Source organism: Bubalus kerabau, chromosome 1, assembly GCF_029407905.1.
Source record: "Bubalus kerabau isolate K-KA32 ecotype Philippines breed swamp buffalo chromosome 1, PCC_UOA_SB_1v2, whole genome shotgun sequence".
Taxonomy (NCBI): Eukaryota; Metazoa; Chordata; class Mammalia; order Artiodactyla; family Bovidae; genus Bubalus; species Bubalus kerabau.
Window position 1 is genome coordinate 9,549,594 of NC_073624.1, and position 20,394 is coordinate 9,569,987.

The 20,394-nt window shown below is 56.2% G+C and overlaps 1 protein-coding gene and 2 long non-coding RNA genes across 6 annotated transcripts; 1 reads left to right on the plus strand and 2 right to left on the minus strand.

Annotated features, from left to right (window-relative positions):
* The first annotated feature begins 205 nt into the window (after positions 1-205).
* Positions 206-10,690, plus strand: CBX6 (chromobox 6). The gene is made up of 5 exons (XM_055566852.1): positions 206-886; positions 1,066-1,109; positions 1,268-1,333; positions 1,477-1,543; positions 5,903-10,690. The coding sequence occupies exons 1-5, from the start codon at positions 818-820 to the stop codon at positions 6,899-6,901; spliced, it is 1,245 nt and encodes a 414-aa protein (XP_055422827.1). The 5' UTR covers positions 206-817; the 3' UTR covers positions 6,902-10,690.
* Positions 3,476-7,603, minus strand: LOC129642630 (uncharacterized). Its single transcript, XR_008709889.1, has 3 exons — positions 7,580-7,603; positions 7,152-7,200; positions 3,476-3,604 (listed from the first exon to the last, which is right to left on the minus strand). It is a non-coding gene; the product is annotated as an uncharacterized LOC129642630 (long non-coding RNA).
* A 5,415-nt stretch (positions 10,691-16,105) lies between the features above and the next one.
* LOC129642604 (uncharacterized) lies at positions 16,106-18,736 on the minus strand. Of its 4 annotated transcripts, none has more exons than XR_008709878.1 (4): positions 18,306-18,736; positions 17,151-17,278; positions 16,944-17,016; positions 16,106-16,455 (listed from the first exon to the last, which is right to left on the minus strand). It is a non-coding gene; the product is annotated as an uncharacterized LOC129642604 (long non-coding RNA). The 4 variants fall into 4 exon arrangements; XR_008709872.1 differs by lacking the exon at positions 18,306-18,736 and adding an exon at positions 17,522-18,240; XR_008709866.1 differs by lacking the exon at positions 18,306-18,736 and having other exon boundaries at positions 17,151-18,240.
* Between the last annotated feature and the right edge of the window lie 1,658 nt (positions 18,737-20,394).

Genomic DNA, 20,394 nt, shown 5'->3' on the forward strand with positions numbered 1-20,394 from the left:
CCCCCCCAACCAGCGCCACATCTTGCTCGCTGCGTCTTCACCCGACCTGCCTCCCGGTGAAGGCAGGTGCCCGCCCACGACCCCGGCTGAAAACAAATCCAAGGGATCACCCCGACCTTCCTCGGCCCCATTCACTGCCTCCCCCCACCCTTTCCTGCGGTGGCGTTTTTGTTTTAATTCATCTGAACTGGTTACAAAACCACACTCCCACGAATACATAAATAATGGATGGGGGGGGGGGCAGTGTTTTAAAGAAATTCCCGCAGGGCCTGGCAAGGCAACAGCAAATGCATTTCTGCTGTATCATATTTAACTGTTTGCAAACTTCTTCTGGGAGGCTGAGCAGCGGCTGTAGAAATTCCACCCCCCCTTCACCGCCCAGGGCCCAGGAGTGACTTGTAAGGGAGGGTTAAGAGGGAGAGGTAGTAAGCGGTCGGGGGCCAGGAAGATGGAGGGGAGAATGAGAAAGTGTTTGTAAGACTGCACTGTCCACAACCCGTCTTCCCGCAGGCCAAGCATCTCCTTCCCGGGCTTCGGGGCCGCGGCTCCCCGAGCCAGGCTAGGCCCCTTTAAGAGCCAGCGCGCGCCCAGGTCCCGCGTGCGCTCACTTTCCCTAGCAACCGCCCCGGGGGAGGAGGAGGTCCTGGCAACGGCGCACCAGCCCGGAGGGTCACGTGACGGCCCGCAGCTGGAACGCGAGCGCGCGCCCTGCCGCGCGCCCGCCCGCCGAGCCTGAGCGCTGCGGCGCGTGCGCGAGCGGTGCAGCACCGGCCGCGGGAGCAGGGAGTATTATGGGCTGTGGGTGCCGCTGAGCAAGATGGAGCTGTCTGCAGTGGGCGAGCGGGTCTTCGCGGCCGAATCTATCATCAAACGGCGGATCCGAAAGGTGAGCCGCCTCCCAGGGCGGGACGCCGAGCCCCGCAGCCGAGGCCTGAGTCCGTGGGCCAGCTAGGCGAAGCGGTCCCGCTAACCTGGGCTCTCTCGCCCACCCCCGCGCCGTCGCCTCCTCGCGTCCCCGCATCTTCCCCACCCCCACTCTCCTCTTTTTTTCCTTCTCTTTTTCAGGGACGCATCGAGTACCTGGTGAAATGGAAGGGGTGGGCCATCAAGTGAGTGTCACGGGATCCAGGAGCGAGGGGGGAAGGGAGGCAGCGGACATCGGGGCCTTTTTTTTTTTTTACCTTGGGGGGTGCGCACATTTGGTCCCTCGCATGTGCCTCTGCCTCTCTGGTTTTGTTTTTTATTTTGTGCATGTGTAACTCGGCAGGTACAGCACTTGGGAGCCCGAAGAGAACATCCTGGACTCGCGGCTCATTGCAGCCTTCGAACAGAAGTGAGTTTGGGAAGCTGGCAGGGGCGGTGGGGCCGAGGCTCGGCTGGGGCGCCGCGCGGGGAAGCGGGAGGGCCGGGGAGGGCAGCGCGGAGTGGGGCCCGGGAAGGGGCTGGGTTTTAACCTCGGGTGTTTCTCGGCCGCAGGGAGCGGGAGCGTGAGCTGTATGGGCCCAAGAAGAGGGGACCCAAACCCAAAACTTTCCTCCTGAAGGTAACCTGGCCCAGCCCCAACAGCCCCCTCTCGGGCCCCTAGCCCGGGCGCAACACGGGGCCTGCAGGGGAGGGACAGATCCGCGGCCGCCCTTGCGGGCGGGCCTTTCGAGAGGGGGCCCCAGCTGGGCAGGAGGTGGTTTTGAGCCCCCGACGAGCCCCTGGCAGGCGGCCCTGGCCAGCTCCAGCTTCTCTGCAGTAGGGGCCTGGGAATGGGGACGAGGAGGGAGGATGATCCTTGCTCACAAAACCAGGGTCTGGGGAGGCCAGCAGGAAGAGGGTGGATGAGGCAGGTGGGGCCGTCCGCCTGCGGGGGTGGCAGGGAGGTGGCCTCTGCACGTGAGAGCTCTGCTCTCCCCCAGCCTTGAGCTGGTGGGGCTCTACCTGGAATTCACGTCCAGAGCAGGAGTGAATGTGATCTCCCTCATGATGCGGAACAGGGAGATTCTTTTGGGGTGGGGGGCTGCCTCCCTGTCTCTAGCTTGCCTCTCTCAGGATTTATTCTGCATGCCTTCCCTTCTGACAGGAGGATCGAACTTAAATTTGACCTTAAGTCACTTCACTTTGAGTTTTATCACCCAGGCTGGGCCACTGGTTTTCAGTTATCCCCACTTCTGGCTGTGTCTGGAGGTTTTAATGAGGATGGAGGGGGAGAGAGTAAAAGCATGGCACATTGGCCTTGGCAAGGGAGGGAGACCTAGCTCCAGAGGAAGCTATCTTAGAGGTTTTTGATGTTTATTATTATTATTTTTTTAATGAGAAAGAACAGAGTCTGGGAAAGAAAAGTCGAGATGACCCAAGGTGGCAGGCAAGGCTGCAGGCGGTCTCCGTGGGCAAGCACTGTCTCTCCCCTAGTGCTAAGGTTTTCTCAAGGCCCCGTCCCACCCTGACAACCTATGACTTTGTGGCAGTTGGCATGAGCAGGGCAGACGGGACTCTGCAGAAAAAAAGGCTGTGCAGAATGGCAAGTCCTCAGAATCTCCAATCTGTCCGAAAGGCTCAAAGCCCAGTTGGTGAACTCTCCAGCCCCCTACTTCCCTCAAAAGGACTGTACATGTGTATAAAGTTTGCCTCGGGCTTAAAGCAGAAGTGAAAGAAATAATGGTTTCCAGAATTACATCCTTCTGTGACCCTTGTCTCCAAATTACACACATCTTAGGAGATTCGTGGAGCAATCTTAACCCTTGATGTTTCTTTTCGGGAGGGATGGGGCAGAGCTGCAGGATGCCAGTGGGCTGTGTGACAGCCTCTCATAGTGCAGCTGGAGTGCCCTCTAGCGGGGAAGCGGGTAACGGCCATGAGCATTGATTCAGAATGCTTTTCTTTTTTAAATAGCTGTAGTTCTGGCTGTGGGCCTCATAGTGTTGAGCCCCCACATGGATTATCTCCCTTCGATTGCTCAAAACCCCCCTACGAAGTAGGGAATGGTATCCCTCTTTTGCAGATGAGAAAATCAAGGCCCAAGGAAGGGACGTGATTTTACTTGAGCTCCCATCACCCAGCTTCCTAGCTTTATCATGTCTTCTTTTCTTAACCCTGTTCCTCAGGGAGTACACATCAGGTTAAGGAGAAAAGATGGACACACACAGGAAACTATGAAGGCTGCAGAGCTGGTGGGGCAGGGGACAGAGAGGCAGATGAGAGGACCTTGATTTGGAGACGAGATGAAATAGATACTCAGCATGAGAGAGAGATTTGCAAGGGGTGATGGAGATCAGCTTGGTCTGAACCCAAGAGGCAGTGTCTAGTAAACAAATCACACTCAGGTAGCACTTACTTTCTGCAGGGAACTATTCTGAAGAGAACAAGAGCCCATGAGGTAGGTTGCATTATCTGCATTTTATACATAGAAAAACTTGAGACCAGAGAGGTTAAATAACTTGCTTGTGATCATGGAGAGGTAGAGTCCAGGGCTTTATCTTCCACGTTATCTAGATGTAGTACATGCCAAGCCCTGGGAGCTGTGCCCATCACCCCGTCAGAGTGCAATAAATGCACTGGCTGTGGTTACCATTTTTAATTCACAGGCAGACCCAGGTCTCACTTTCAAAGAATTCTCAACCTGGGGAGGGGAGAGGAGGAGGAGCATAAACTAACCCCCTCTGAAAAAACATTTAGAAATTACAAAGTAAGACATTTTTTGTAGAAAGGTTGGAAGCCATGCATTAGAAAAAGGTTACTCTCAAAAGCACCACCCCTTGGATAGATAAGTCTAGCATTTCTCGAGTGATTGCTGTGTGCCAGGTGTTTTGCTAAGTAGGTAACATATACTATCTCATGGTCCCAGGAGTCCCACCAAGCAGCCAGGGTTTCATCCTGGATCTGACGTTTGCCTTGTCTACACGCTTCACCAGTCCCCAGGGACCATGCATCACTGCTGGACTCCGGCAGAACCGTAATTACAGAGGTCCTGGAGCCCCAGCAGCGTTCAGAGGGAATAAAGGCTAACCCCCAGGGTATTGGAAAGAGTGGGGAATCCCCTAAGCTCCCTTGGGGATGAAGCTGCAAAAAGCCCTTACTGCCTTGCCAAGGAGGGCTGGCTTTCCCCTGCCTTTGTCTGGGAAGGGGTATGAGGGAACCAGCCCCTGGCTCCACTTGCTGTGAGCTGGAGGAGCTGGCAGCCCTGGCACAGGGAGGTCGGGCCCGCATATGCTGCCACCTAGTGGCTGGAGGGATTGTTAACTAAGCCACCCCAGGAGACTTGAGACAGAACTTGGAGGACATGTGCCTCTTCCACGTTCTAAATGACATCCTCACTTATTCAGCATTTAACTCCACAAATAACTTCCTTCTGGGGCTTGTGGTCAAATACACTCTAGTCTTGTCTACCAGGCTACCTCCGGGGTTCTGGTTAAGCTCGCACTCTTGGGGAGCCCAGAGACTGACCCGTGGGAATGTGCCCTTCCTCTCAGCCACCCCAGCTCTCTTGGCTGGAGACAGTCACTGCCTAACAATCTCCCCCACCAGGAGCCAGGGTATCTGTACAGAACCCAGACTGGTCACCCATCTCTACCCTCTGTCCAGCCATGGCTTTCCGTTCCCTGGGCTCTCTCTGCCTCCACCATTGGTCTTAGCAGTACCCCTTCAGCAGGCCACCTGGGCCCCCACAGATGCCTGGGGCATAGCTCAGGAAAGTCAAGGGTGTTTTTTGTTTGTTGTCCTACTGATGCTTCATCCTCCAAGACAGGGACCTAATCTGTACTCCTCTGGAACCTGTACTTCCTTGCGTTGAATCACCCTGTACCCTAATTGCCTGTTACTGTCTTTTCCTTGGAGTGCTGCCCCCTGGACGTAGAAGCTGTGTGTGGTCGCAGCTGTCACCCCAAGCAGCTGGCAGGTGACTCATTAGCACTTTCTTAGTGAGGGAAGGACTGGCCTCTGGAGGATGGCTTACCTAACCTTGTGAGTCTCTTGCTCTGGACCTGGGGTCTCTGAGGGCCCTGCCACACACATCCCGCACCTTCCCTGAGGTGGCTGCAGAGTCCTGGGGCTTTACACACTTCACACCTGGGACTGTGTGCAGCTGGGCTCAGGAGCCTGGTGCAGTAAATATCGCTTGCTCCCCACAGACTTCTGCCCAGCCGTCCTGCCCCCAGGCCATCTTGGCACAGACTGTGGCGAGGTCCATCCCACCTCTTAGCCCATCCCCACCAAACCGATGCCAAGGAGGTTTTAGGTGCTGGCTTTGAAATCCTTTGGCACCAGTTTGCTCAGACCCAGGCCTCGAGCCAGACCCTAGGCAGACAGATGAATCAGACCCAGGAGGGGAAGTGCCAGGGGCTGGGAGTGAAGAGGAGGGCCCAAAGGTCTGCCCCCAGAGTTGAGGAGGTGAGACTGAGCTGGAGGTGCAGCTTGTTCAGAGGCAGAGAGAGGGCTCAGGGCATCTACAGATAGGTCCATTGGTCTGGGGTGTGGGGTGGAGCAGGGAGAGATCACCCTCTGCTTTTGGTCACCAAGAATTAGTCCATGGAGGAGTGCCAGGCTGGGCCAGGATCTTCCCAGGGCAGAAGTGGTCCGGGGCTGCTTGCATGCAACATCCTGGCAGTTCCACTTCTGTGTGTCAGCAAGGACAGCCAGTGAGTAGTCTGTCCCTGTGGCCCACAGCCGAGCTGGGAAAGTCAAGCCTTGCAAGTTGGGCTTGGATGAGGGTCTGCCCTGCTCCCCAGCCTTCTGCACTTTGCATCACCTGTCTGAACCTGTTTCTTTTTATCACTCAGGCAGGGGTAGGAACACAGGCTGATTTTAAGTGCCCTCAGGATGGTTTCTTGACCCCAGTACTCGTGGGTGGCCGAGGCAGGGGATGTCCAGAGGTCAGCGGGCAGCCCGAGCCCTCAGCCACCTGCCGCCCTCTGTCTCACAGGCGCGGGCCCAGGCCGAGGCCCTCCGCATCAGCGACGTGCATTTCTCCGTCAAGCCGAGCGCCAGCGCCTCCTCGCCCAAGCTGCATTCCAGCGCTGCGGTGCACCGGCTCAAGAAGGACATCCGCCGCTGCCATCGCATGTCCCGCCGCCCCCTGCCCCGCCCAGACCCCCAGGGGGGCAGCCCCGGCCTTCGCCCGCCCATCTCCCCTTTCTCCGAGACGGTGCGCATCATCAATCGCAAGGTCAAGCCGCGGGAGCCCAAGCGGAACCGCATTATCCTGAACCTGAAGGTGATCGACAAGGGCCCAGGCGCAGGCGGCGCCGGGCAGGGGGCTGGGACTCTTGCCCGCCCCAAAGTCCCGTCCCGGAACCGCGTCATCGGCAAGAGCAAGAAGTTCAGCGAGAGCATCCTGCGCACGCAGGTCCGCCACATGAAGTTCGGCACGTTCGCGCTGTACAACAAGCCCCCGCCCGGCCCTCTGCAGCCCCCGCCTCCCGGCAAGACCGACATCGCCGCCTCCCCAGGCCAGGGGCTGCTCCTGGCGCCCCCCAGTGCCCCCTACGACGCGCGCAGCTCCAGCTCCTCCGACTGCCCCTCGCCCGTCCCGCACTCCTCCGAGCCGGAGGACGCGCCCCCCAAGCTACTCCCGGAGACCACGAGCCCGTCGGACCCCGACTGGCGGGAGCCCGAGGTTCTTGACCTGTCCCTCCCGCCCGAGGCGGCGGCCACCAGCAAGCGGGCGCCTCCCGAGGTCCCTGCAGCTGCCAGCCAGGCCCTTCCCACCGCCCCTGAGCCGGCCGGCGCCGCCTCCGAGCCCGAGGCGGGGGACTGGCGCCCTGAGATGTCACCCTGCTCCAACGTGGTCGTCACCGACGTCACCAGCAACCTCCTCACGGTCACTATCAAGGAATTCTGCAACCCAGAGGATTTCGAGAAGGTGGCTGCTGGAGTAGCAGGCGCCGCAGCGGGGGGTGGCAGCAGCGGGGCGAGCAAGTAAGGGGCGCTCCACCAAGGAGGGGGGGGCTGGGGGGCGCCCTCCTGCCCAAAGTCATACTCTTGCTCCCGCCCCCCACACTCCCCGCCCTCATACAACCCCGCCTGTGCTTTGCTTGTTTCAAAAGGCTCGGTGTTGACCCCGGGATGGAGCTGGGTAGTTGGAGACCCTCTGAAGCCCAGTGGGAGGGGCAGGCCTGAAACGGGGTGGGGCTGGGGTGGGGGCGAGGGCATCGGGAAGTCCTCCCTCTTACCTCTTGGCACCTTCCTTGCCCACGCACAGTGGGGCCTGCCGGGTGGCTCCTGGGGAGTTTCAGAACCTGGGGTTCAGCTGCCCTCCCCACATCCCGCCCTGTCTCTCCCCAGCTTGCTTCCAGCTCTCGCGCACAGCATCTGATTTCTCGGTGCTAACCCCCGGCAGCTGCGGGGCTCCTTAGGGGACCCCCATCCCAGCATGGGCACCGTCCCTTTCCTTCCTCCAGATAACCCGGGAAGGAGGGGCAGGGATGGGGAAGCCAGGACAGAGGTGGAGATGAAGGCGGCCGTGGCCCCTCTCCCCCCTTTCCCCTCTCCCGTGCGAGGGCGGCAGGAGCTGGGCCCACGTTTGGACCACCCAAGTGGGCCCCACCCACCCATCTCTTTCCTAATTTCTCTCTTGAAGGTGGGAGGGGCTGGCACGAACCTCGCCTGCCATGGCCTCCGGGCATCTAAAGGTCCCTCAGTTTCAACCAAAGGTGCTACAAGAACCTGCTGCGCGGACTTCCGGCTGCGCATGCGCCTGCCGCCCCAGGCGCGTCCGCGTGTATCCGTATTTGCGTAGGGTCCCGGACCTTCCCTGGCCATCAGCCGGGCCTGGGACCTGATCCAGGTCCGAGGAGTTTGCTGCGGAGGCCTAGCTTCCCGGCGCGCGTGTGCAGGGGCGGGGCGCCCGACCCCCGCCTTTGTCCTTTGGGGTGGTCGGACCTGGCATAATGGGGACTGAGGCCGAGGGGAGACAGGCCCCTGTCCCAAGCTGCTGCTTCCTTTTGGCTGCGGGGAGTTGGAAGCCTGGACACCGTTCTTAGGGTCTCCGGCTTCTCCCCTCCCCGCCCCCTCTCTTGCTTGTGATCGCCCAGGCTCTGTCACAGCCCAGCCTTCTCCAAGCAGCAGGAGGCCTCCACTGCTCTAGGCAGCTTCCTTTGCTGCTGCGGCCTGGGAACATGAGTTGTCCATACCAGTGGCAGAGACCAAAACCCCGGTTTTAGGCCGCGTGCTGGGAGGGCAGACTGGCCAAAGCGGGGGATAGACGAGGGGGCCCGGTGTCCTTCAGGAGAACGGGCATGTGCAGGACCCGGGGTCTGGGGCGCAGGGAATGCAACCCCGCTGGCCAGCCCTGGGGCACTACCTGGGTGGTTTGCAACGAGTGGGAGTCCTTACTGGTGGCTCGAGGTGGCTTCCTGGTGTATCAGCTTAGAACCAGTGATGTCAGAAGGAGGACGCAGAAAGGGAATTCCGGGTGGTTAACAAACACCTTGGCCCTAAGCATGGGGAGGACTCTGTCTTCCGACTCTCCCTGCCAGATTGTGGCAGGGTCCTCCGACCCTCCCCGAAACATTGATAGAACTAGGGTGGTCACAGGGTTCGGGTGTCTGGAGCTCCTGACCCCTCCCCATCCTGCCCTTCTGTTGGCTCCGTGGCCGTCCAAGTGCCAATTGGCTTCGCCCCAAATAAGGGCTGGTATTTCTCCTCTGTCCTTAGAGGGGATTCCCTCCCCCTTCCACACACACACACCGACCCCCACACCAGGTGCGTGTCCACCTGGGTGCCAGTTACAGGTGTTTCCAGAGACCATAGAAATGTGTTTTCCTGAGAGTCCGTGTCATTCGTGACCTTTTTTGTAAAGAAGTTGTGTTTTCAGAGGTGATTTTATGACAGGAAAGTGAAAGAATTAGTTTTGCAAAAAACAGAAAAAAAGAAAAAAAAAATGGGGGGGAGAAATAGAAAAAAATATTGTGGGATTCCTAGGGGTTGGGGAGGGTGGGGAGAAAGATATTTAAAGAAAAACTAGTAACGCAGCGATTGCACAGCTGAGGCGGCAATGTAAGGAACGTGGACAGAGGCCTAGGCCCAGTTGGGAGGGCGCCCCCACCCCGGCAACAGCCCCCCTTCCTTGGCCCGAGACAAGTTAAGCCCTCCCTCCTGTGCTCTGCCCAGGTTCCACTCTTGTCCCAGCTCAGACAGAAGGATGACCCCTGTTCCCAAAGGAACTTGCCAGAAGCTTCAGGGGCCAGGCAGGTAGAGCTGAGATTGGGGGAGGTAGGGGTCAGCAGGGGTTCCACTGTTCCTGGGACCCAGCATTGGTGACTCTCCAGGAAGGCTGGTGAGGGGGTACAATTGGGTTCCTTGCCCCCCTTCATTCCTTTGCCAGCCTGTTGGTCCTTCTGGTTCCTCCACCGCCACCCCATGGGGGCATCTCCCTCCCCATTGCCCCAATGACCATGATACCCCCAAGCTTCCCTGGCCAGGTAGGGATTGCTGCAGGTGTCAGGAAGACAGGAGCTGTGGACTCTGGGAGAGCCTTCGGTGGTGATCATGGTGGGTTGGGGGTAACCCTAGGGAGAGGGTGTGTCCGCCCCTGTCTCTTTCCACAGGTGAGTCGCTGCCCTTGACCCCCAGCTGTGCAGCCCTGCCCCAGCAGAGGCACGCATGCGCATGGCTGTCTCCCAGGCAGGCAGCTCCCCTGGGGGCCCAAGTGGGCACCGGGTCAAGAGCAAGCGGAGCCCTCCTTACCTCTCTCCCAGAGTGGCTCTGAGCCGGGCCCAGTAGCCCCCACCACACTTGCACAGACCAGCCTCCCGTGGGCCCTCCCTCCCCTGCTGCTGCTTTTCCGTTTGCCTAATTACCAAGCAGAAGTTGCAGTTTGGTTGGCTTTATTTTTTGTATATGAAAGACCCCTCAAGACCCGGTCTTCTTCCTTGTTCAATATTGGTTGGGGTCATCTCCCCTTAATGCCACCCTCTCCTCGCCCCCATGTCATAGGAAACAGATGAGGTCTGGTGTCTGGTTTGAGGTGGGAACTTGGAACCCATCCCTGTCTCATTCCCCTCCCAGATACTCAGTTTGCCCGTCTGTGAAATGGGTGTATTGGGCAGCATGGCCTTTTCCTAAAGCATGGCCTTTTCACCTGTTGGTGTCCAGGCAGCTGCTGAGGATTAGGTGGTGGTGGAGGTTGCTGGCACTGGGGCCTCTACTCCCACAGCTGCTTTTCATTCTCACCCTGCAAAGGGGTCAGGATCAAAATGGGCTCCAGCAGAGCCCAGTGAGGCAGGCAGAGTGGGAAGGGTCACCCCACTTCCAAGGCCAGGAAACTGGGCCTCTGAGAGGCAAAGCTGCTTCATTGGAATGAAGAGCCCAGCTGCTCTGGCCTTTCGGGGACAACCTTTGAAAGGTGGAGTCCAGGGCCCTGGAGCTACCACAAAGCCAGGGGCTTTCCCTGAGCCAGGCAGTCCTGGGTGAGAGGTCGGCCCAAAGGAGGAAGTTGTTGGCTCGGGGAACTGGGCCACCACCAGCCTTTCTAGCCTCCGGGTGGACCCAAGTGGACACACTGCCTTTTGTGTCTTTAGGGGTTTTGTTGGTGGTTGTTAGTTTTGTGTTTTGGGAGGATTTTTTCTTTTCTGTTTTTTTTTTTTTTTTTTTTTTTTTTTGCACTTGGCCCATGCCGGACAGTGGGACCCGCCTGGTCAGTTCCACTTTCAGGCTCCCATGCACTAGCCCAAGGCAGCCTCTTGGGGGCTTGTATGGTTTAAGGAATCACTTTTGGAAAAAAAAAAAAAAAAAAAAGGAAAGTGTTTAAAGGTTTTTGGTGTTTTTTTTTTCTGTCTGCATCTCCTCTCAGATTGAGAAAGCCCAGAATTAGGGGCTACCACTCCAGGAGAGAGGGAGGGTGTCCCCATCCTGGCCCTATCTTATTGATAGTTACCAAGACACCAAGATGGGGACAGGCTGGGTGGAGACCGAGGTACCCATCTCCCAGGCCTGTGGGGTCACCCCATCCCGCCTTGAAGGAGTCAGCACCTCACTCCAGCAGTGGGTGAGTGCCTGTTGTTTGCAGAGCTTCAGTTAGGCAAAGGGGGGCTGGTGGTCTAATGAGGGACCCCTTGCAAGAGGCCACAGTACAAGGAACCAAGGGTTCTGGGGCCTCCCCCTGCTATTGGGTGGAGTAGAGATGGAGACTTCTTGTTGGTTTTAATTTAAAAACGCAAAAGCCTAAAGAAATGTATCTTATAATTTTTTTTTAATTTTTGAAAAGCTCATTTAATGAATTGTGCACGAATGAATTCTATATATATAAAATATACATATATAGCTCTATATTTGGGGAGGGGTGCTATCTCTTTTTTCTCTCATTTTAAAAATGAAGTGTTGTTGCCTTTGTCTGTGGTTCAACCATCCAGCTCCCAGCTGGCTAAACTTTGCCTCCAGTGGTTCAAGACAGGAAACTAGTGGGGGGAGCGGGAGACCGGAGACGCGGGGCGGGGGCACCACCCCAGTGCAGGGCTGGGCCTCCGGGCCACCTGCTCCTCTGCCAGAGGTCGCGGGTGGAGAAACGCCTTGTGTGGGCTGTGGGTTTCGGTTCTGTTGTTCTGAAATCGGTTGTTTCTGGGCCGGGGGAGGGGGGTCTGTGCTACTCTCGTCTTGTATGTTTTGTTCTGCTGCTCTTCAATATCGTATCAATGCCAGGAAGGGGGCGCAGAAAGCCTCTTTGGCTCCCCCCAAATAAATTGTCACATTCCGAAGCTAAGCTCTAGCCTCTGGTCTGTCTCGTTTCTTCTGGCTGAGACTGTGATCTAGAAAGCTCAGGCCGTGCCTCCCCCATTGCAGCGAGGAGAGGGGGTCCTGGCCCTCAGCAGTGGTGGGCCAGTGCTCCAGCCCATTTCCAAGCTCCCCGTCTCCTACCCCGCCTCCACCTTGTAAGTAAGCTAAACTTGAAGGGAGTGCCCCCTACACAGGAAAAGCGGCGTGTGTGCCACATCTTGGAACCTGGAGACTACCTGGTCGGCGGGCACGTGGAGGGGTGGTGAGGGTCCCACCACTGCCCAGTCCCCAGGTCCTCACAGCACCTGCAGAGAGGGCATCCCCCGGGGGCTGGATCCCTAGCCAGCGGGTCACCACAGAGCCTGGGAGGGAGCAGGCTAGGGTAGGGGGCACGAGCTAGACCCTTGCCAGCGGTGGTGGTGGTTCAGTCAAGTTGTACCCGAGTCTGTGACCCCATGGACTGCAGCACGCCAGGCTTCCCTGTCCTTCACCATCTCCCAGAGCTTGCCCAGACTCGTGTAATTCCCTTGCCAGTAACAACCAGTGTTAACAAGAAGCTGCTTCAGTTCAGAGAAACCTGTTTGCTGGGTGTTTGTGCACCTTCTCTAATGAGAATAGTGGACTGAGGAGCATGTCGGACGCCCACAGGGGTCCGAAAGCATCAACCCCCTGCAGACGCCGGAGCCCTCACGGGTCTGCTGTGAGCAGCACCTCTGTCCATCTGTAGCCACTCATTTGTCAGGCCTGAACCAGGTGTTGCCTTCCAGCCCTCCCCTTCCCCACCGCCCCCACCCCCTTGTTGTGTAAGCCCCAAGGCTGGCCTCTCCAAGGTGTCCCCACCCTGCGCCCCCACCCCACCTGTCCTGACCCCAGCTTCTCTGACAAAACCTCCATGATCTGCTGTGCCCTCCCGGCACCTCACCTCAGGGGGCTGGCAGCCCTGCTTAGAGTCTTCAGGAAGCCCACTGCCCTCGGGATCGTGTCCCAAGTGTCCCCCACTCCCCCGGCCACACACACACACACACACACACGTGCCCCCCGACACACACAAGTGTTCACACACACACTGTACCCAGGGAGAGTGCCCTGCCTGAGCCCCCATCCCTATCCTGGCCTGAGGTCTTGGCCCTCCCGTCCCTCAAGGCGGGCTAGCTCTTCACCCCAGCCTCACCCCCTAGGATCCATGCCTGACACCTTTTCCTCTAAGTGTCACCAAGCTCGGTCCTCCTCCCTTGTTAGCACCGTCAGCGAGGCTTGAGAGTGACTGAGCGGTCGACGTGGGGCCCCAGTGCCACTCGTCCAGCTGGCCGAGGTCCAACAGGAATGTGTTTCTGTCTGAGAATGGTCTAGAAACAGAAGTTGGGCAGGGGGGTGGGAAGGTGGGGGGCGGGGGGGAGATGGGACCCCGGGTCGAGTCAGGGCTGGCATCCTCCGGGACCCGCTCCCATTTTGTTATCTCGCCCAGTTCAGGGTTCCATCCTCCAAAAACCCCCATTCGGTACTTAAACAGCAATAACCTGAGTAGTCAGCACACCAGCTGCCTGTCAGGCCTCTGTGAGCTCTCTGCCTTCCCCCCTCACGCCCTGCCCGCCCTCCCCAGTGCCCAGGGTGATGAGCCAGTGTCACAGAGGAGGGCCAAGGATGGAAGAAATTCCTTGGCCCCCCCAGTGGCACAGCGGAGGGGGGCTTTCCCACCCCCACCCGTTTCTCTCTGGGGTTGAGACCATGTGGGCTGCCCTTGTGAGGGGCAAGCATCTCGTTGCAAGCATCATGTTCAGGGCTTAGCATCTCGATTGCCCCTTGTCACAAGTCCTGGGGGCCTTCTCTCAGCAGCCCAGTCCACCTATTAGCTGCAGATAAATGAGTGTGACCTCGGCAGCTTCTTAAGGAGGATGGGAGGGTTTGTGCCAAAGCTTGGGCAAGACCACACAGCTGGGCTCAGGGAGCCCAGCGTGCCCCGCCTGAGGTGAATCAGCACCCTGGCAGCCTGCCGAGCTGGTGCCTCGTCTACCAGGCGAGCGGCCCCCTCCCCTCACCCCACCCTATTCCTGGGCGTCACCGGGAGTGAAGGTCAGCCGTGGGGTGCAGCTTAGGAGCCAGGTAAGGCGGAGGGGTTGAGATGCAGTGAGAATGACAACTTTGCAGATTTATTGTCGTCTCATAGAAGCTGAAAGCGTGCTGCTATTTCTGTCCTTGTTACGCTGTACCTGAGGTGAAGGGGGGTCAGAGTGGCAGCATCTAAATGCGGAGCACCCCCGAGGCTGGAGCCCAAGCCTGTCTGCACCCTCTTTGTTCAGGCTGCTATCCTCTGAGGGCTCACGCTTCAAAAGGTCTCTGCTGGGAGAGGCCAAGCAGGGACAGCTCACCCATAGGGCGGAGCCCAGAAGGGAGCAGAAGTGAGCGGGGGTCCTGGCCTCTGGGCATCCATGCGCTCTGAGCCTTTGAGAATCAGAGGAGGGACAGAGGCCAGGACTTGAAATCACTGCATGAGCTCTAATGAGGCCTGGACGTGGCCCAGGCAGTGGGAGGGGGGTGACAGGAAGTGGGCACAGAGATTTGGAATATTGAGGATTTGGTGATTGGGTTTGAGTGTGGACTTCCCTGGTGGCTCAGACAGTAAAGGTCTGCCTACTGTGTGGGAGACCCGGGTTCGACCCCTGGATTGGGAAGATCCCCTGGAGAAGGAAATGGCAACCCACTCCAGTGCTCTTGTCTGGAAAATTCCATGGACGGAGGAGCCTGGTAGGCAACAGTCCATGCGGTCGCAAAGAGTTGGACACGACTTCACTTTCAAGTGCTGTGAGAGGGACCCTCTGAAATACCTCCTGGGTATCTGGTGCAGGTAAAGGAGTGGGTGTTGTCATCACGGGCTGGGGGGCCGGCGAAGGAGTCAGCCTGGTAGGGAGGTGAGTGTAGTTTGGGACACCTTGGATGGATATCAGGCAGAGGAGCCAGGAGGAATTTTCACGCGGAGGTTTGAGACGTGGAGTGAGTTCCTTCTCAGGCTTTCCCCGTAGCTCCAGCAGGTTAAAAATCCGCCTGCAATGCAGGAGATGCGGGTTCAATTTGTGATGCAGGTTGGGGAAGATCTCCTGGAGGAGGAAATGACAATTCACTCCAGTATTCTTGCCTGGGAATTCTCTTGGACAGAAGAGCAGTGGACTATAGTCCATAATGTCAAAAAGAGTTGGACACAGCTTAGGGACTGAGCACGCACACCTACCTCCCAGGTGCTGCTGGAGAAATCAGTCCCTTTGCTGAAGAGCCTTTGCCCCCAGGTGCCCCTCAGCTCTGAGATGACTGATCACCAGACATTCTGGAAGGACCACTGGGGACTTAGGTGCTTAGCTGCTGAAGCCATTGGGATATACAGCCCCTGCCTGCCACCCCTACCCTCCCAACTTTATGCCTTTCATCTGAGTGAGGTTATAAAGTAGGTGGCTGGGGGATGATGAACCCCATCAGATAGGCGAGGAGGTGGAGCAAGGGACTTCCCAGGGTCACTCAGAAGCAGAAGAATGGAAGCTGCATCTTGGGTATCATGCATGGAAGCTTTTTAAGAGCCAACTGCTGCACAGTATTGGAGACACCAAAGAAACTAGAACATTCTTTTAAATACCCAACTGGGCTTCCAAGAGAGTAAAGAAATCCCCAGGGACTAAAAACAAACAAAGAGGAAGCCAAAATCAGGGTGACGAGCGGTTGCCAATCCTTTGGGGGGGTCTATGGTGGCTTGGGGACAAGGGTGGAGAGGTTGTTGACCTTTGCTGATCTTGGTAACTGAGGAGCTTGGATTTTACATCTATGTTGGGATGGGAGACAAGGCCTTGGGCCCCTGCCGAGAGAGTTTTGGAACTAAGACACCTGAGTAAAGCTGGACCCATATCCTCAGTGAAAGAGCAAACGGAAGAGAAATAATCCTTTTGCAAAAAAGCAGAAGAAGTTGTCAAAGAAGTTGGCTCATTTTGGGCTCTGTTGGAAAAATAAAAATCGAGTCTCTCTCGAGAAATTCTAACTCTAGGCGTTCCCTCACACAAAATTTGAGGTTTGAATTTGCATTGCCCACACGGTCCCAGAACTCCTAAGTCTGGAAATTAATATAAAAAGCAAACACGGGGTGGTTTACACCCACAGAGCAGGTGGCAATAGCAAAGGCAAGCCTCTCTGGAGAGACATTCCCACAGTAAAGGCCACGTGGGCTACTCACAGATAAAAGCCTTGCTAACACGAGCTCTCAATTCCAAATTACAAAACATACAAAGAAGCAAGCCACAAACCACAGAACAACAAACAGCACATATAGAATTCTGCATCTGATGTGTTATTTTCAAGCACACACTGAAGGTTTCCAAAAAAGATCGTGAATACAGGATGTAGTAGGACATGAAGCCAAGTCCCAATAAATTTCAAGAAATTGGTGTCACAGATCACGTTTAATTTAAAAATCAATAGCAAAAACTTAACTGTTAATTAAAGACAAAACCTCATGTATTTAGACAGAAGCCCAGATCTCTCATTCCTGTGCATTTTTCTCCCTTCCCAAACTTCTGAAGTCTCTTTGGAACAGTGAGATTCCAGGATGGATGTGAAAGTGTTGGTCAGATGGCAGGCACACAGGAGGGTCACAGCCAGTCTGAGTTGAAGCTGGATATGGGAACAGGTCCCCCTCTGATCTCTAGACAGGATGTGATCATTAGAGCCAAAGACCAAAGTCCTCTCTGTCTTTTCCAAAAAATGGGCTCAGCGGGTGACAAAGACATGAGCCTGCATTTAAAAGACAGCCATCAGCCTTTATGAGCCAGAGGGTCTGGAAAACATCCTTGCAGAGCCAGGGTGGGCTGCTAGGAATGGGACAGAGCAGGTGGCGGGGGTTCTTGGTGCTGTCTCATAAAGACAAACCCTGCTGCCAACAAGCCCCATGCTCTTTTGGGGTGGATTTGGAGGTCCCCCGGGGTTCTCTGTGAAGGCTTGGATACTCCCATCTGTGAGCAACGAAATAGGACACACTTTGGAAGAGGCACACGTGGCCTCTGTCCCCCACGGGGACTCATTACAGTGATCATCATCTCACTGGCTCCCTGGGCCATCCGTGCGGGTGCTCACAGCTCAGTTTCCACGCAGTGGCGTCCTAATGGAGGCTTGCTGTTCTCACCATCCCTGGCTCCCTCCTGTGCTCATCTGCCTGCCTGCCTTTGACAACTCAGGCACTGTAAAGAGACCCTTGTCCAGGTTCAGGTGGCCAGGTTGCTCACCTCTCAAGGCCTCCATGCTCCTCAGCAGTAAAAGAGGCCAGGACTCCTTGCTTGGCACGGTTCCTTGGGAGGACTGAATGGAGTGAGTGTGAAAAGCATTTGCTCAAGCACCACATGGGTAAGAAGGGACACAGATCTTCCTTCCTGAGTGGCCAGGATTGACCACTCCTCTGACTTCCCATCCCGGCGTTCCAGCCTCCTGCTCACCAATTCTTGATGCCTTCCTCCCATGGAACAGCTTGTCAGTGGTGGAAGAACAGTGGAGGAGTCTGAGCTCTGCCAGCTGTGTGATCTCAGGCTGGTCACTCACGCTCTCTGAGCCCCTGTAACCTCTTCTGTAAAGCGGAGGGGAGCGCTTCCTCTCATTATCTTTTCCAACTCAGAATCACTCTAAGGGTAACTAACGAGTACAGAGTGGACCTTTCGAGGACTGACTCATTAAATCCTCAGCTTCCAGAGAGCACAGTGCGAACAACACACAGATGAGGGAGGAACTGAGGGCTCAGAAAGGCAAAGTAACTTGCTCAAAAATTCCTACGTGGTAGAGCTGGGGTGTGAACCCATGCAGTCATACTTACCCACCAGGCCAGCATCCTCCCTGTGTAGCCTGGTGAGGGCTCAGTCACTGTCTGAGTGGGACCCTGGGCACATTGCTTATCTCTTTTGTGCCTCTATCTCCCCATCTATAAAATGGGGGGTGAGAGTAATCCTCCCTTTCGCCTGGGACTGCAGGGAACTCTGCTGAGGGCTCCAGGGGCCAGGCTCTGAGCTGCACACTCGGGTTTCAGTCCAGTCTGAACCCTCCCACAGTGCAGCCAAGGCAGCTAGAGAGAGAGGTTGAGTCACTTGCTCCAAATGGTACAAACTTGCAAAGCTGGACTTCAAATCCCAAAGCCCCAGCTTCAAAGTCTGTGCTATTAACTACCCTGCTCTACCTCCTATGAGGCCCTCAGACTCCAGGTTCAAAACCAAATCCCAGACTGCAAATTGGCAGCCACCCCCCACAGTCTGCCTGACTCACCACCCTCCTTGATGGGGGCCTGAACTCTGCATCTCTTCTTTGACTCATCCCTTCCCAGCTAGTCCTCAGCATCATGACTAATTGACCCCTGAATGGAAAAAACCATTCTGATCCCTCCCTTCCTCCTCAACTCTGCTGCCCAGCTCAGTCCAGACCCCAAAGGTGAGGATGATGGATACCAAGAATGCCCATTCTAGAGTGTAGACTTGCAACAGAGCTGGACAAAAATGCTCTTGGTCCCTCAGCTCACCCAGGCTATGGGGCTACCAAGCCACGTGGAGGTGGGGTTTAGAGACAGCTGGGAAAGGGAGTTGTCTTTAGAGACAGTTGACATCACTCACCAACTTAAGCCAGGTGAAGGGGCTTCAGAGAGTGGGAGAGCACAGTGGCAGGTGTCCACCGGGTTTTGGGAGGTGGGTGACTGGGGAAAGGTGAGAGGCTGGCTGAGTCCCCTGTTTCTGCGAGGCAGGAAGAGACTGAACTGCTTTGGGGATGGTCTTTACCCCCAGCACTTGGGGGCCAGGATGCAAGCATATCTCCTGGGGTCCCTGCCTGGAACTTTGCAGAAGGTGGCTGGTTTGAGGTCATTGGATTAGGATCTAACCCCAAGAGGATTGGGGGTGGGGCGAAACAAGGAAGGGATACATGATCTTATCAGAAGACTTCATGTTGGGTGGGTGGACCTCGATGATAGGTGCTGAAGAGGGGTTGTGCAAGCCAGGGAATGCTGTGCCCAGGTGGGAACTGCAGGTGGGACATTCCTAGTGATGGAGGGACCCATGAAGAACCCACAAAAGTGCCCCTAATGGAAAAGCACCAGCTCTCAGGTGCTCATCTGACCCACCTGAAAACACTGATCTCCTCAGAACATCTGAACCAGACAAGCCAGACTTACCTTGTTACCTCTCTCTCCTCCCTGCCCCAATCTCCCACCCTGGAGAAACCAGAGGCAACTAGTAGGGGAAAGGGCAAGGGGAGAGCAGACCAAATTGGGGTCTTAGAGCAGAATCCCACCATGCCTCCTTCCACATTATATAGGTCTTTGAGTTTAAGGCAGACTTGAGCTGGGGGAGAGGAGAAGCTTTGGCTAGAGCTTAGAGCTTTGCCATTAGACCCAACTGTTTCAATATCTAAAAGTAGGATAAAGCCCCGAAGTGACTGAACAAGCTATGAATTATGCCCAAGACCTCATCCAGAGGTAGGGAAGTTTGGGTCAACAGAACAGGTTAACAGGGCAGCCACCGAGAGTAAAATTCTTTCTGCTGCTTCCCTCGAAGCACAGCTCATTCTGTGTGTCCCGTCACTGCCTCAGCCTCCTGCTGCTGCTGCTGCTGCTGCTAAGTCGCTTCAGTCGTGTCCGACTCTGTGCGACCCCACAGATGGCAGCCCACCAGGCTCCGCTGTCCCTGGGATTCTCCAGGCAAGAACACTGGAGTGGGTTGCCATTTCCTTCTCCAATGCATGAAAGTGAAAGTGAAGTTGCTCAGTAAGTGTCCGACTCTTCGTGACCCCATGGACTACAGCCTACCAGGCTCCTCCGTCCATGGGATTTTCCAGGCAAGAGTACTGGAGTGGGTTGCCATTGCCTTCTCCCCTCAGCCTCCTAACAGGCCCTTTTACTTTCTTCTCCTGTTCCTACCCTGGGCTTCCCAGATGGCTCAGCGGTAGAGAATATGCCTGCCAATGCAGGAGATGTGGGTTCAATCCCCGGATTGGAAAGATCCCCTGGAGAAGGAAATGGCCACCCACTCCAGTGTTCTTGCCTGGGAAATTCCATGGACAGAGGTGCCTAGCAGACTACAGTCCATGGGGTGGCAAAAGAGTCAGACATAACTTCACGTCTAAACAATACAATACAAGACAATCGTACCATACCCTGACCCCATCCCAGTCTACCAGGGCTTCCCTGCTCATCCAGGGAGACAGTCTATCCTAGTGATCATGAGGTTGGATGTCTGAGTTAGGATCCTAGCTCCTTGACTTGGCAGCTGTGTGATCTGAAATAAGTTGCCTAACCTCTCTGTGCTCAGTATCACTGCTGCAACAGGGGGATCGTGATAGCCACACGCCTGTTCCACCGAGGCCTCGTGAGGCTTTTAATGATTACTTACAAAGGCCTTAGGAACATTGTAAGAAGGATCCCATGTTAGAGATCAACACTGTTCTCAAATGCTTCCTCCTTGCTGTGCAATCTTGGCAAAGTCCCTTTTCTCCCTGTTTCTCAGTTTCTGAAAAATAAACCGTGTGTGGGTACAATTTTTTTGTGGCTGCAGCTAGTGCTGGTGGCTGACAAACTTCAGTGAGGAGAGAGATCCAAGCCTGGACCCACCCCATGATGGGCCGAGAAGAGAGCTAGCAGGCTTTGCAGGCAGGAGCAGGGGAGGGTCTAGCAGGCAGGACTGCCTACTCTACCCTGGTCTCATGCCTTCT